We start from the raw sequence: 15,124 nt of genomic DNA on the forward strand, positions 1-15,124 counted from the left end.
TGAAAAATTGCTCTGGGAAACGACAATTTTTAATGACGCGGAGGAAGTATTATTTTACTTGGGTATACCCAACAGGCCTCTGGCCTTCTTACAGGGTGCCCAAGGAGGGCTTTGAGGTTTTAGTGCTCGTCATTGTTTTGTACTATGTGCGTGTTGCTATGGTTACCCTTCTCCATATACAGAGGAAGTGACGCGTGTCATGGTGAAGCTACGTCAGGAGTGGACGGAAACCCTGGATGGGTTCCTGCTACCTCGTGACATCATCAGTTATGGCAAGGAAATTGGCCGAGGTCAGTGCCTAATGCTGATTGTGGTGTAGTTGCTGGTGGTGCTGGTAGTGCTGGTAGTGCTGGTGGTGCACATGTGTGTGTGTGTGTGTGTGTGTGTGTGTGTGTGTGTATGTGTGTGTGTGTATTGTGTGTGTGCGTGGGTGCGTGCGTGTGGTGTGGTGTGGTGTGGTGTGGGCGTTTGATATTGCTAGTGAGTACCCAATACTGATATGCTGGTATGTCAGTGAGTGCTATGGGAGCTGTCAATGATGCCCTATTGTTGTCCTGTTACACGTTCTTTAATAGTCCATCGTGTCCGGCTGAAACTGCGATGTGTTGGCTGCAGGTGCTTTTGGCCGAGTGCTGAAAGGATCAATTGTCTACGGGGATGCAGAGCGCGAGGTGGCTATCAAAACCCTGAAATGTAAGTACATGTATACGAGTGTTGAGCTAGAGAGCAGGTCGGGATTCCCCAGCGGACTGCCTTGACATGTGTGCGCAGGGCAGTAACACGTGTGATAGGTGTTGTCAAAATCCTTCTTCCATAATGAATACTATAAAACCCGTGTGTTCTGGAAGTGTGAGGGTCCAGTCGTATCATAGTCTTCCATACAGTTTGTGTATAACATGGCGGGGGACGTGTGCCCTCCTCAGCAGTAAATATGCGTTGGTAGCTACAAAGTTGGTCCGGTATTAACCTGACCAACCGGACCGGTTCAGGAGGGCCTGTTAGTATTGTGCTGCACAAACAGGGCTGCTGGGCGAGGCAGCTCGAGAGCTGAGTTCTCACTACACTAACGTGCAGAGCAATGTACACTAACAGCGGAGGTGACAGGCTGTGTGGCTGTAACTTGAAGCATTTCACGTTTCTCAGCGATCGTCGGACAGCGACATTCACAAATGTGTTTGTGTATGTGCGTGCGTGTGTGTACATGTGCATCTGTATGTGTTTCGCATGTGTGTGTGTGTGTGTGTGTGTGTGTGTGTGTGTGTGCGCACGCGTGCATGCATGTGCATGTGCGTGTGTGGATGTAAATATTCTTGTTTTCTGCAGCTGTATCGGCACAGAGCGATCTCTATGAATTCCTAGAAGAGGCCGTCGTCATGAAAGAGTTTGATCACCCGAACGTGGTGGCACTGATGGGGGTTTGCATTGAAGGTGACCAGCCGCCCATGGTATGCCTGGAGATGATGCACAATGGGGACTTACGCTCGTACCTGCGCCGCTCCCGGGGCCTTGAACCCCAGCATGGCCCCGTTGGGGAAATGTCTGTGGCTCAGCTGTTGGAATTCTGCGCCATGATACTCGACGGAATGACGTACCTATCCGCCCAGAACTTTGTCCATCGTGATTTGGCTACACGAAACTGCATGTAAGGTTTTGTTCTGTGTGTGTGGGGGGGGGGGGGGGGGGGTGTGCGTGCGCATGGGTGCGTGTATGCGTGCGTGTGTGTGTGTGTGTGTGTGTGTGTGTTTGGTTGTTTGGCCTAGATCACATCCTATTCAATGTTTTGAATACAGGCCAGGCGGAACCGGTCCGGTTGGTCAGGCCATGGCCGGACCAACTTTTTGGCCACCAATGCCGGTGTGTTTACTGCTGAGGAGGTCATGTGTATACCCCGCTACATATCATACACAGAGTATGAAAGGTCAGGGTATGGCAGGACCAATAAAGAACTGCTTCCACCAGTCCTGGAATAAGCAATCCTAGGAATTTACCTGGTAATGTAAGTCAACGAATATTCGGCACATATTTATTTTCGGCTATTTTCGGGCTGATCATAATTGGCCGAAAATTTGTCGCGGACGAAATTTGGTTTTGCAAGGTTCAGTGTGTACAGGCGGCAGCAGTACAGGCCGATAATTTGATGCGGCCGAAATGGGTTTTAGCCCTGGGAGGCCGAAATTTGAACGTGCCGAAATTTTTTAGACTTACAGTACACAGCGTTCTAACTCCATTTTCTCTACTCCCATATTTGGTCGTGGTGTTGTGTTGTTTTGCTGGACGCATGTAGGCTGAACAAAGATCTGATCGTCAAGATAGGTGATTTCGGCCTGGCGCGAGACATCCACGGCGAAGTGTATTACGTGATGGGCACGCCACGTCGTTTGCCCGTCAAGTGGATGGCGTTTGAAAGCTTGCAGGATCAAGTCTTCAACTCTATGACTGATGTGGTGAGTCCAGGGGCGTCGGAAGGTATTTTACGGTGGTACGGCCAGCCACCTGAAGTACGAGTTACTTGTGGGGCTGGGGTGGCTCCTCTGAAAAGTTCGAAATTTAGAGCCCAGATCAGTGCATTCTATTGATGCGCAGAGTACCTGGGACAACGAGTGGTACGGTCAATACCGTAGTGACCTTACTGTGTCTGATGCCCCTGTGAGTGATGGTAGCAAGAGATAGCAAGACTGTAGTCAACTTCGCTAATAACGACTGCGGATATAACGACAATTCGCGAATAACGACATAATTTTCATGCCCAGAGCAAAGTCCCATCCAACTGTGACACATAATGAGACTTGGGGTATAAGGACACTTCGCGAATAAGGACACTTTTCTGAAGCCCCGCCGAGTGTCGTTATAAGTGAAGTTGACTGTACATAACACCCAAGAGACAAGAGTGTGCAACTGCCTGCACAATCTCTACACAGTGCTACGCCGGCAGAACTTCACATCACGTGACATGGTTCGAAAGTTCAAAAGTTGCGCTGGCAAACAGTGCAAAGTGACCACAAGAGAGTTGAACCCAAACTAGGGTTGCGTACAACCCTGTATCTATCATGCACAGAGTGCAAACGCAAACAATGTGTACGGGTTCATCACGTGATGTGAAGTTCTGCCGTCGGAGAGACCCCATAGCTGGAGTTTCACACTCTTGGGGGTTATGTGCTCTTGGTGTTACAATAACATGTTCGTGCAGGTCAGTGTAGCCGACCTGACCCGACCCACCAGGCGATAAGGATACTGGCCGGACTAGTTTTTCGGTTTTTTGATAGTTTGCAGTGTTGTACACTGCGTGCTGTGTGTATGATGTCGTGTTTGTGTGTGTGTGTGTGCGGGGGGGGGGGGGGGGTCGTGTGTGTGTGTGTGTGTGTGTGTGTGTGTGTTTGTGTTTGTGTGTGCGTATGCGTGTGTGTGTGTGTGTGTGCGTGCGTGTGTGCGTGTGCGCGTGCGTGTGTGTGTGTGTGCGTGCGTGCGTGCGTGTGGTGTGTGTGTGTGTGTGTGTGTGTGTGTGTGTGTGTGTGTGTGTGTGTGTGTGTGTGTATGTGTGTGTGTGTGTGTGTGTGTGTGTGTGTGTGTGTGTGTGTGTGTGTGTGTGTATGTGTAATGGGTAGCCGAGTGGTAGGCGCGGTGAAATCAACAAGAATTACTTTTATTCTACTTTCAGGTACACACCTGAGATATAATTATTAATGAAAGAAGAAGCTGCAAAATAAATAAGATTCAAGATCTCTCCGGTGCTCACCTAGAGGTTGACTACTTCTTCGAATTCTTTCGTTGCTATCTAATCTAATCTAATCTAATCTAATCTAATCAAAACAGAAAAAGCGCAGCTGCTTTTATGCAGCAGACGCCGTACGCTTATATGCGGAGATACACTAAAATTAATATACATAAGGTCGTTCCGTATTCCTTCCGTATTACTTCCGTATTAGCCAGGCAGGGATACTACACCCTCCCTTCCTACAGATAATCACGCCCTCGTGATTTTCAAAAGTAGGCAGGTGGGTGAATGTTCTGTCTGGGCCGGAGATTGTACGGAAGTGCAGGAGGAGGCGGAGCGGGGGGGTTGGAGTTGAGGAGGAGGCGGAGCGGGGGGTTGGAGTTGCGGTAGTGGTGTATGTGTAGGGGTGGTGTGTATCTCGGGATCGTATGTCGGTGGTGTTGCAGGACGTAGATCTACGTCGGTTACTTGATGATATGGCTTCAGGCGATTTACGTGAACAATTGAAAGCCTCTGGCGATCCGACAACGAACGAATGCGGACTGTGACATCATCGATCACCTTCTGGATGACATATGGTCCTGTCCAGAATCGGTGAAACTTGGGGGACTCATTCAGAGGGACCACTGGTGAATGTAGGAGAACAAGCTGATCGTTCGTGAACTTCGGTGGCGGGCGAGATGTACCATCGTAACCCTTCTTCTGGTGCTGGTGTGATTTAAGGCCGTGCTGGCGGGCACGCTCAAAGGCAGTCTCAGTTGAAGTACGAATAGAAGAGACGAATTCAGGGTAAGATGGTGGTGGTGAGTTACGGGGTAAACCATACATCACATCGAGAGGCAGAACCGGATCATAACCAAACTGGAGGCGGAATGGAGAATAGCCAGTCTATGCATGCACTAGTGCGGTATGCTAGCGCCGTGGGTTGGAGATGCAAGTCCCAGTCTCGGTGATCAGAGATGGATGTTGCAATCATAGCTTCTAGTGTCCGGTTGAATCTTTCAACCATGCCATCACTTTGTGGGTGGTAGGGTGTGGTTCTGGTCTTGGTGATATCAAGCATAGTGCACAGGCTTTGAAACAAGCGACTCTCAAACTGGGAACCTTGATCAGTGTGCAAGGCAGCGGGTGCACAATAGCGACAGATCCAACCATTGAAGAACAAACCGGCGACAGTAGAGGCGAGCATGTTGGGCATGGGGAAAATCTCGACCCACTTGGAGAAGTAATCCATTATGACTAATACGTACCGATTTCCTCGATCAGTGATAGGAAGGGGACCCATGATGTCCATGGCGACACGCTGGCTTGGGTAGGATGATGTTTGCGATTGCAGAGGTGCTTTCGGTTTGGGCTGAGGTGCTTTCCGTTTTTGGCACTCCGGGCAGGTTCTAACACACTGTTCGATGTCATCAGCCATGTGGGGCCAGTAGAACCGTGTACGGGCCTTGTCGATGGTGCGGATGACGCCAAGATGACCCGATCCAATACCGGCATGCAGTGATCTGACAACAGTAGGACGTTGTGACACAGGCAGGACCAATTGAAGATACGAGGACAGATCATCAGTAGACTCATACCTTCGGTAGAGAACACCATCTTGGACAATGAGACGATTGAACTGGGTCCAGAGTCGGTGCACATCAGGATGAACAGCAGCTAACTCAACTGATCCCTTAGGTGGTCGTTGCTGTGACGTCACCCACTTCATCACTAGAGAAATCGAGGGATCCACAGCTTGGCTAGTGCGGAGGGAGGTAGACGGCAGCCAGGACGCTGACGGAGCAGGCTCACGAGTGCATTGGTCGAGCTCGCCTGTGGACAGAGAGACACCGCATGAACTCATAGCAGCAGATGCAGCAGGCGGCAGACACATACTCTTGGCAGCAGGGGAAGAACACACATGTCCACACAATCTTGACAAACTATCGGCGTTGACATGCTGAGAGCCAGGGCGATGCCGAGTTTCATAGTCAAACGCTGATAACCGTTTTATCCAGCGTGCAACAATGCCATCCGGATTCTTGAATGAAGATAGCCAAAGGACGGCTTTGTGATCAGTGCGGAGTAGGAATGTGGTGCCGAGCAAGTAGTGGCGGAAATAGTGAGTGAATTCAATAACAGCCAGTAACTCACGCTTTGTCATTGTGTAATTACGTTGACCAGAGGACAGTGTCTTACTTGCATAGGCGATGGGATGTTCTGCACCATCGGAGCCGATTTGTGAAAGGACCGCACCAATGGCATGATCACTAGCATCTGTATCCAGAATGAAGGACTTATTGGCATCAGGATAGGCAAGGACGGGTGCTGAGCTGAGGTGTTGGCGGAGCTGATCGAAGGCATTCTGTGCCTCGGGTGGCCAGGCGAATGTTGAGTGCTTCCTTGTTAGCGCATGCAGAGGTGTCGCAATCTTAGCAAAGTCATGGATGAATCTCCTGTAGTATGATGCAAAGCCGAGGAACTGGCGCACACCCGTGATGGACGTAGGTTGCTTCCAGGTGGAAACAGCCTTAATTTTGGCGAGATCAGGGCGAACACCATCAGCAGAGAACACATGACCAAGATATCCAACAGATGAGTTGACTAGAGAGCATTTAGACGGCTTCACTTTGAGGCGGGCCTCACGGAGACGGTCGAGGACAGAACGTAACCGTTGGAGGTGTTCCTTGAACGTCCTTGAGAAGACAATGATATCATCCAGATATACAAGACACGTGGATGGAATAAGATCTCCCAGAACAGCATTCATCAGGCGCTGAAACGTAGCAGGTGCATTGCATAAGCCGAAAGGCATGCAGGTCCACTCATAGAAGCCAAATGGAGTGACGAAGGCAGACTTACGCCGGGCATCTTTATCCATGCCGACTTGCCAGTAGCCAGAAGCGAGGTCAATAGTTGTGAAGTAGCGGGCACCACTCATGGCGTCAATGGCATCATCAATACGCGGCATTGGAAAGGCGTCTTTTACCGTGATGTTGTTAAGCTGACGGTAGTCCACACAAAGGCGAATGGAGTTGTCAGGCTTCCGGACAACGACAATAGGTGCAGACCAGGGACTGTTCGACGGACGAATAATGTGATGATCACGCAGCTTATCAATGTGCTCCCTGACCTCTTGTTGCTGGTGCCAGTCTCTCCGGAGGCGTGGGTTCGAATCCCACCGCTGCCACCAATGTAATGGGTAGCCGAGTGGTAGGCGCGGTGAAATCAACAAGAATTACTTTTATTCTACTTTCAGGTACACACCTGAGATATAATTATTAGTGAAAGAAGAAGCTGCAAAATAAATAAGATTCAAGATCTCTCCGGTGCTCACCTAGAGGTTGACTACTTCTTCGAGTTATCTTTCGTTGATATCTAATCTAATCTAATCTAATCTAATCAAAACAGAAAAAGCGCAGCTGCTTTTATGCAGCAGACGCCGTACGCTTATATGCGGAGATACACTAAAATTAATATACATAAGGTCGTTCCGTATTGCTTCCGTATTACTTCCGTATTAGCCAGGCAGGGATACTACATATGTATGTGTATGTGTGTGTGTGTGTGTGTGTGTGCTGGTTGTACATGGTGTATGTCGCATTGTGTGTGTATGTATATCTCTTGCACAGTGGTCGTTTGGCGTAGTAATGTGGGAGATATTCTCTCTTGGACAGTCACCCTACCCTGGCGTGGACAACAGCGAAATGATCGAGTATCTCATTTCCGGGAGGCGAATGGCTATGCCACCGAAATGCCCCGATGACTTGTGAGTATTGATAAGAATAATTATTATTATCACATGTCACGTGAGTGTTTCCTTGGATCGGGCCAATCACTGGTCTGTATGAGCGGGCAATAAATCAGTCCAACGCCCGCGTCCAAAGCCCGTCGTCAGTGACAACCCTGACTGAGACTGTACGCGTGAAATCTACGGGATGTGAACATGGTGGGCATGGTGACTGTACGGCGCAGGGCCTAGGGTGGCATGTGAACGCGTGGTCGAAAGTGGCGATCTCAGCTTTCCTCGCGTGACTATGACGACTCTGTAGAATGTTAGATTATGTACGACTCTACGACGAGTCGCAGTGTAGCATTGAGACGAAGATTGAATTCTTTTTGGAGATGGACATCCCGCCAATGGACATGGCCTCGGACGTCTGCCGTGTGGTGCTTGCAGGGATCATTTGTTCAGTCATGTTGGCAGCCTGACCGTCGGTAAGCTTTTGGATAAGATTCAGTTCTGCTCGAAGTGGCACTGTGATCACAAACAATTATTTGAAATAACACAAATTCAACTCAGCGTCGTGCGTTTTCAGATCCTCGCAAAGTCACTGCTGTGTGTGGTCTTCATGTGCCACGCAAAACTCTTACCAGGCTCATTTGTCCTCTGCCTTCACCTTTGCTTGAACAACAAATACAACAATTCAGGAATGTTTTGCAATGAAAAATACAGCTATCTGGAGCTGAAAAAAGAAGAAGAAAAATTGTCCTCAGAATTACACACCAGGGAGTCGTCAAATACTTGCACTTGTTGCAGTACTGTATTTGACAACTTCCTGATACACATGTAAACATGAAGAAACTCTTTGTGGTAGCACTCTTAATTTTTCAACTGAAATTATGATTCTGCTGTATTTATTGTCGTTGCCATGTCTATTGCTATGACGATGCGGTGCCGGCACTTTTTTCTGTCTCCGTCTTTCAGTACTGTATACTCTTCTGATGGCCTGTAGCAGACTTTTTGTTAGGGGGTAGGAGAAATATCTTCATTTTTCCTGTTTTGATAATGATAGCACATCAATATACATTGTGGTCATAATGTGTTGGCATTTGGGCCAATTTCAACAGCAGCTCAATGGTCTGCTCTGTGGGCCATGTGATAAATTCGTTATCGCATGGTTGCTGCGGGCCTTATGGCATATTATTGCCCCTCGAGGTTAGCCCTCGGGCCTACGGCCCTCGGGCTAACCTCTCGGGGCAATAATATGCCATAAGGCCCTTGCAACCATGCGATAACATATACTTATTCATTGCACCTGATGTTCCTAACAGTCACGAAGGTAAAATGTGGCAGGCTGCGGGGGGGGGGGGGGGGGGGGGATTTTAGACCAGTTTCAGGGGTGCCGGAAGGTACTTTAGGATGGTGTTGCTGGACGTCTGAAGTAAAATTTATTCGTGGTGGGACTGGCTCTGGTGCGAAGTTTCCAAATTTATCGGCCATATGAATGTAAGAGCGGCTACAGACCTGCGAACACTGGTCTGCGTAACAAAGTCACTGATGCATGGCTTTTTTTTAGCTTTGGTATACGCTGCTGCAGGCCCCATTGACCACCGCTGTGTACGTGGAGTAGAACCTGTCAAGGTGACCACTCTGATAAGGTGACCACCTGTCTCAGAGGACCACTACAAATAGGACCAAAGGCTGTGATTTACGGTCAACAAATTTCCCTGGATATGGAGACCACCTGTACATGGGGACCACATTTTTGAATATCTCATGAGCGGTCGGCTCAGACAAGTTTCACTGAATGTGCACGTTTTACTGCGTTTGTGTTACCATGGCTGCAGCTATAATCTAATGCTGGCCTGCTGGACCATAGACAAGAAACATCGGCCGACGTTCAAGCAGCTAGTTCCCATGCTAGCCGACTACCGTGACGTCTTCTACGAGAACGTGGAGGTGAAGGAGAATGACCCGATTGTGTTTGCACGCATGCACCTGTCTGGTCAAAGTCAATATGCGCAGCGGCACAGCTCGATGTTCAGTACCACTGGTAGTATTACCACTGTGCAGACAGAGGTGACGTATGCACCTGACAACGCAACCCAGTACAGTAGCAGTGGTTACGGCTCTGTAGGTAAGCCGTGGTCTGTCTGTCTGTCTGTTTGTCTGTCTCCGTCTTTGTCTCTGTCCTTGTTTCTGTCTTTCTCTCCATAGCGATACACATGCACTTAGAAGACACCATGTCTTTCTGGAGTTTTCCAGTCTTTTCCGTTTCGATTATTCGATATATTTCCAGGCTCTTCACTACAGCTTTGGAGCAGCAAAGCAGCAAAGTAGTGACTTTCATGCACATGTAGAAACAAGGCACATCAAAACATCAGCAGCGATATGTATTTTGAACACTTGACGTACCTGCGGTAACTTTCTCATTGTTCTGCCCTCTGCATCAGGCTCCGTGGGCTACTATGCCAAGGCCAATCGGCCGTCGGACGACTTCCGCAAGCGTGTTATTAGCAAGGCGGCGGACAACCCTCACTACTCCCCGGTCGGTGGCGGAATCCAGGAGACGGAATGCTACAATCCCAACTATCACCCCACCGAAGTGGCCGCCAACACGCGCACACCAGCCAATGGTACCACTACCAGTGTCCGGTATCCAATGGTTACGCATTCGTCAACACCGGCAAATGCATCGATATCGAATAGCTCGCCGCCGCGTGGACAACCGGACCTGCCATCACCGGTGCTGGAGGAAGGATGGAGTGGTAGCCGGTCTCCACCTGTTGGTGACGTGGGGCGCTGGAGAGACGGTGTGGAGACGCTACCAGGAAGCTCCATGTCGCCGACACGCAACGCCACCACTGGGAGCAGTGCGCGACGGCCATCGATCAACGAGCAACGACGAGCGCGCGTGGAAGAAACCGACCTCTAGTGAATCGTGTGCACCCCGATTAGCTGACAGCTTGCCGAGGATGACTGGCGCGGCGGTGTGTTCTTACTACGTATGGCGGAGTGTCTGCTGTTGACTGGTGGTATGGGTATGCCATGTGATGGAGGTCAGCGTGTGTGTGTGTGTGTGTGTGTGTGTGTGTGTGTGTGTGCGCGCGCGCGCGTGAGTTATCGATGCTATAGTACTTCCCATGATCCGCCTCACATCCAGTTGCTACGTGGTACACACCCTGGCGGAATCGAGCGACCTGTGACTAAGAAAAGGCGCCGGCAATTGCATCAGCATCATCGGCTGCAGTGACAGACCCCTGACTGTCATGTTGAGTTAAATAATGATAGAGACAGCCTTCTTGAGAACTTCAAACCCTACTCTGCTCTGCACAAATCCCTGTTCTTTCCTGCCCCGCTCTGCACCCCCCCCCCCCCCTCTCTCTCTCGCTGCTATATTTACGATCGCTAGAGCATGTCTGTTACTGCAGAAGTGTCGACGTCACGTGCGTGCGCGTGTGTGTGTATACGCGTGTGTGTGTGTGTGTGTGTGTGTGTGTGTGTGTGTGTGTGTGTGTGTGTGTACCCATGCTCTGCACACATGGAGTAACGGATTGCTTCTCTCACTAAGATCCCATGGAACATTTCTAGAAGGGCAATACAGCCATAGTTATACCGCTGAGCTGACTGAGTTTAAATTCCACTTCCGCTGCTGCTGGTGGTGCCTCTGGTGCTGCTGCTGCTTAAGCTGAGAGCCGTATGATAATTTGCTTGGCTGTTGACCTCGATTCAGGCGCTTTCCGCAACAATTTTGCTCACTTGCTGCTTGTCAATTCTCCCCTGATGATGATGTGTGTGTGTGTGTGTGTATGTGTGTGTGTGTATGTGTGAGTGTATGTGTGAGTGTATGTGTGTGTGTGTGTGTGTGTGTGTGTGTGTGTGTATGTGTGTGTGTAGTACGTACTTAGCGCTGAGAATGTGCTGCGTTTTCTCGACGAGCTCAGCAGCATGCCCTTGTGGTATTGTCCTACTGCCGCCTTGCTTCTGTGCATTACAATCATTGCTACTCTTTCCCCGCTGTATTTACTTATCTGGAATCACTGATGAAACACTGTCGATCAGTCATGTGATACATTCATTTCTCTCACTCCCTGAGTGTATCCTCTGTGTGTGCTCCTCTGGCATTAGATGTTATTACCACGCTTAGCTCCCGTGTGTGTGTGTGTGTGTGTGTGTGTGTGTGTGTGTGTGTGTGTGTGTGTGTGTGTGTGTGTGTGTGTGTGTGTCAATGTGTGTGTGTGTGTGTGTGTCAATGTGTGTTTTTCATTAGCTTTTCCAGTCTCCCTTAGTGTTATGCACCCCTACTTCGCCTACTAGCTGACCATGGTACATCGTCCTCTGGTGTGTGTGTGTTCAATTCTTGATCCATTGTTGTTGTGCCGCCGTTTGTCCTGTTTGCTTATTCCTCGTTGATTATTATACTATTCTATGGGTTCGAGACACTGAAACAAAAGGATCCTCTTTGTGTGTGTGTGGGGGGGGGGGGGGGAGGGGAAGGGTGTGTGTGTGGGGGGGGGGGAGGGGGGGAGAGTGTGTGTGTGGGGGGGGGAAGGATGTGTGTGGGGGGGGGGGGGGGGAGGTGGTATGTGTGGGGGGGGGGGGGAGGGTGTGTGTGGGGGGGGGGGGGAGGGTGTGTGTGGGGGGGGGGGGGGGGTGTGCTAGTCGGTGGCCGGAACACCTATATGTATCTCAGAAAGTGATTGGGTCTGTTGCCACGGGGGGGGGGGGGGGGGGAAGGTGTGTGTGTGTGGGGGGAGGGGGGAGGGGCGGGGGGTGCTTAGTTGAATGTGTATTGTTCTTACCGTGAGGATTGGGTGTGTGCCAATTATTACACTACTTCTGGATAGATACTAAGACAGCTCTTGTGCAACCACTTGTGCTGATGAGGACTTGCTATAATCCCAAAATACCGTAGTGTAGCTGGCAAGACTTAGTATTATTTCCACTGCTGCTGGCGAAGGTTAAAACACTGTACCCATGCAGCATGCCGGTTGTCGATCCTTTTCTGCACCTGATCCTCACCAATTCTATACTGGCCGGTGGTCTTTCTGCTGATAGTGCAGCTGTGTGGTGTAGGATCACGTCCAAGTCCATCCTGGATATAGTCTGGTGATCGGGGGTGTAGTTTCACATGAAATGTTGTAATAATTATTACAATCATGGGAAACTGCATTCTCCAATTGTATTTTATTTTCTCTACAGTGCTAGTGCCCGGCAATCTGCAGCCCGGATTGTTAATATTAGGTCACAGACTCACACCGTTTGGGTGCTAGATCTGCTGAGTGACATGGAACAGATCTGCAGGTACATTGTACATGATTGTATGCACGGTCTAGCCACACTGAATTCGCGTGAGAAGCAGTATGCAGTTTCCCGTCCACACAAAAGGAAGTCGGACATCGATCACCAGTGCAATGCCTGTTCTACATGTAAATGTACTACCCGCCAGGAAGTATCATGTGTCGATACCTTATCCATCATTATCACCAGCACCATCCGTGGAAAGCTAGAAAGGTCTGTGACTTAAGCTAAAGGTGAAGGTGACACAAGCTATTAGTTATAGAAAAGTATTTGATAACTTTGTTTTCGTTCAAACATGTTGTTGGTCGACAGCATGTAACAAGGTGGAGGACACTGTGTTCGGAACACAGTGACCTTACTACAACCATCCACGGTTAGTAGAGCCCCGGTCGGTTGCTACCATCTGAACGGTATGGGTCTTGGACCCGGTTCTGACCCTCTCTACCAACCGTGGATGGTTGTAGAAAGGTCGCTGTATCCGAACACGGTGTCCTCCACCTTGTTAAGGTGGCTGGGGCGGTACAACTTTTTTGGGAAATTTTTGACTGCATTTTGGAGTTAATCGGCAAGGCAGAGATGAAATTTGAAAATGTTTTCTGGTGAATCTCTGGAGAATAGCTTTCTCTAGCTTCCTATAGTTTTATTTTTACTTTTGGACAAAATTTGAAAACGTTTTATGAAAGGTTCGTGTTATTTTTTCACGGACCTTTCATAAAACTTTTTCAAATTTTGTCCAAAAGTAAAAATAAAACTATAGGAAGCTAGAGAAGGCTCTTCTCCAGAGATTCACCAGAAAACATTTTCAAATTTCATCTCCACCTTGCCGATAAACTCAAAAATGCAGTCAAAATGTAATCAAAATGACACCTAAAAAGTTGTACCGCCCCAGCCACCCCCTAACCCTAGCCTAGTTCACATTCGACGCAACACCGACAACCTGAATTTAGTGGCTATATTGTATAGATGTACATGTACGTGTACCGGCACACGTACATCTATAGCCACATCTATACAATATAGCCACATCTATACAATATAGCTGCCACTAAATTCACTTTTCACCACTACAGTCATGTGGACACTGTGGCAGCTTCAGGTTGTCCAACCGCCCTGCTAGTAGCAGGACAGACTCATTCCTGCTTTGGAGCAAAACATTTGTTTACATTTACAAGGGAGATCATTGCCTTTGTATGCAGCGTATGTGGGCGTCCTGCTTTGGAGTGGAGGCAAGGTTCAACAGGGACAGACTGCATGCAGCTAATGCTTGCCTGATGATCATCCGTGTCCTGCGTGAAATGTGACACTAGCAGTAAAACTGCCTCTTGGCTCCCGAATTCATCTCATGATTGACCTAGGACTCTAGCTGTAGAGACCTGAGGTGTGCTGTGAAGATGTAACTAATATTATTACTTGTACTTGTTACTTGCTACATGTATCTAGGGCTAGCCGGGCTAGCTTCCCTACAGTCTCCAGAGTAATGCCTTTACAATGGTTAGGAGTAGTGTGAGCGGCATCATCACACTGCATGCACTCACATGTACATGTATTATTGTAGTGCCGGAATGCATGGTTTGATGGTGCAGCACAGAGTGACGTGTGAGAATACCAGTGACAAAGCTAACCAAAGCTACCACTGCCTGGGTGTGGTGTGGTGTTCACCTTCCACTGTTTGAAGAGCTCAGTAAAATCATGAACTTGTGTACATAAGTTCCATCTCTACTTCCAGTCTCAGCAGGATATTAGACGACGATGCATTACATACATGATTGTAATGCTCTGCAGGAATAGGAGATACAGGGAGATGTCCTTTGGATCTTGCAGGACGAAGCATTGGCAGTGCCACACTGCAGGACTAAACGCGTCAACTTCTGCAATTGCCCAGAGAGTACAAAGTAGTACAAGTCATGTACATGTATACACACACGGACACGCACGTATTCTGTGTGTAGGACGGTGCTCCCGATAGCCCACGATCCATGGACAGTTGCGGAGGAGTTGCTATGGTTGCAGACAGCCCACGCCCCACGGCCACGGCCACGGACAGGGACGTAGTCGTTATGTGCGATTGGCATGGGGTTAACTCGGACACCTGTGAAAACTAAGACATACATGTAAGTGCACCTTGCAAGGCACAACGGGTGGCGAGCTCATAATTATCGCCCATGAGTTGGACATGGGGCGCACCGTCACGCCCTCGCACATACAGTGCGCCATGGACGTATCAGGACATGGTGTCCTGGCTGCAAACAGTCCAGGGAAGGCACTGAGCAACGGGTGGAAGAGTTCTTTGCGATAAGGCTCCCCACACTGGCAACCATCGTATCAGCCTTCACTGACATGACAAGGGACGTGATGTACCGATCTTGGTGTTGACGAGACACCCTCTCAGCCCTCTGTCACAAGAG

The 15,124-nt window shown here is 49.2% G+C and overlaps 1 protein-coding gene across 3 annotated transcripts in view; it reads left to right on the forward strand.

Moving 5' to 3' along the window:
- Positions 1-11,564, forward strand: part of LOC135819175 (tyrosine-protein kinase RYK-like) — a 34,598-nt gene extending 23,034 nt beyond the window's left edge. For all 3 annotated transcript variants that reach the window (XM_065332337.1, XM_065332335.1, XM_065332336.1), the window contains exons 7-13: positions 183-290; positions 616-693; positions 1,324-1,642; positions 2,285-2,444; positions 7,327-7,463; positions 9,266-9,555; positions 9,872-11,564. In XM_065332337.1, coding sequence (XP_065188409.1) covers positions 183-290; positions 616-693; positions 1,324-1,642; positions 2,285-2,444; positions 7,327-7,463; positions 9,266-9,555; positions 9,872-10,353 — 1,574 coding nt within the window. In that variant the 3' untranslated portion in view covers positions 10,354-11,564. The remainder of the gene's footprint in view (positions 1-182; positions 291-615; positions 694-1,323; positions 1,643-2,284; positions 2,445-7,326; positions 7,464-9,265; positions 9,556-9,871) is intronic.
- Positions 11,565-15,124: the final 3,560 nt, after the last annotated feature.

The sequence above is a fragment of the Sycon ciliatum genome, chromosome 6, assembly GCF_964019385.1.
Source record: "Sycon ciliatum chromosome 6, ocSycCili1.1, whole genome shotgun sequence".
Taxonomy (NCBI): Eukaryota; Metazoa; Porifera; class Calcarea; order Leucosolenida; family Sycettidae; genus Sycon; species Sycon ciliatum.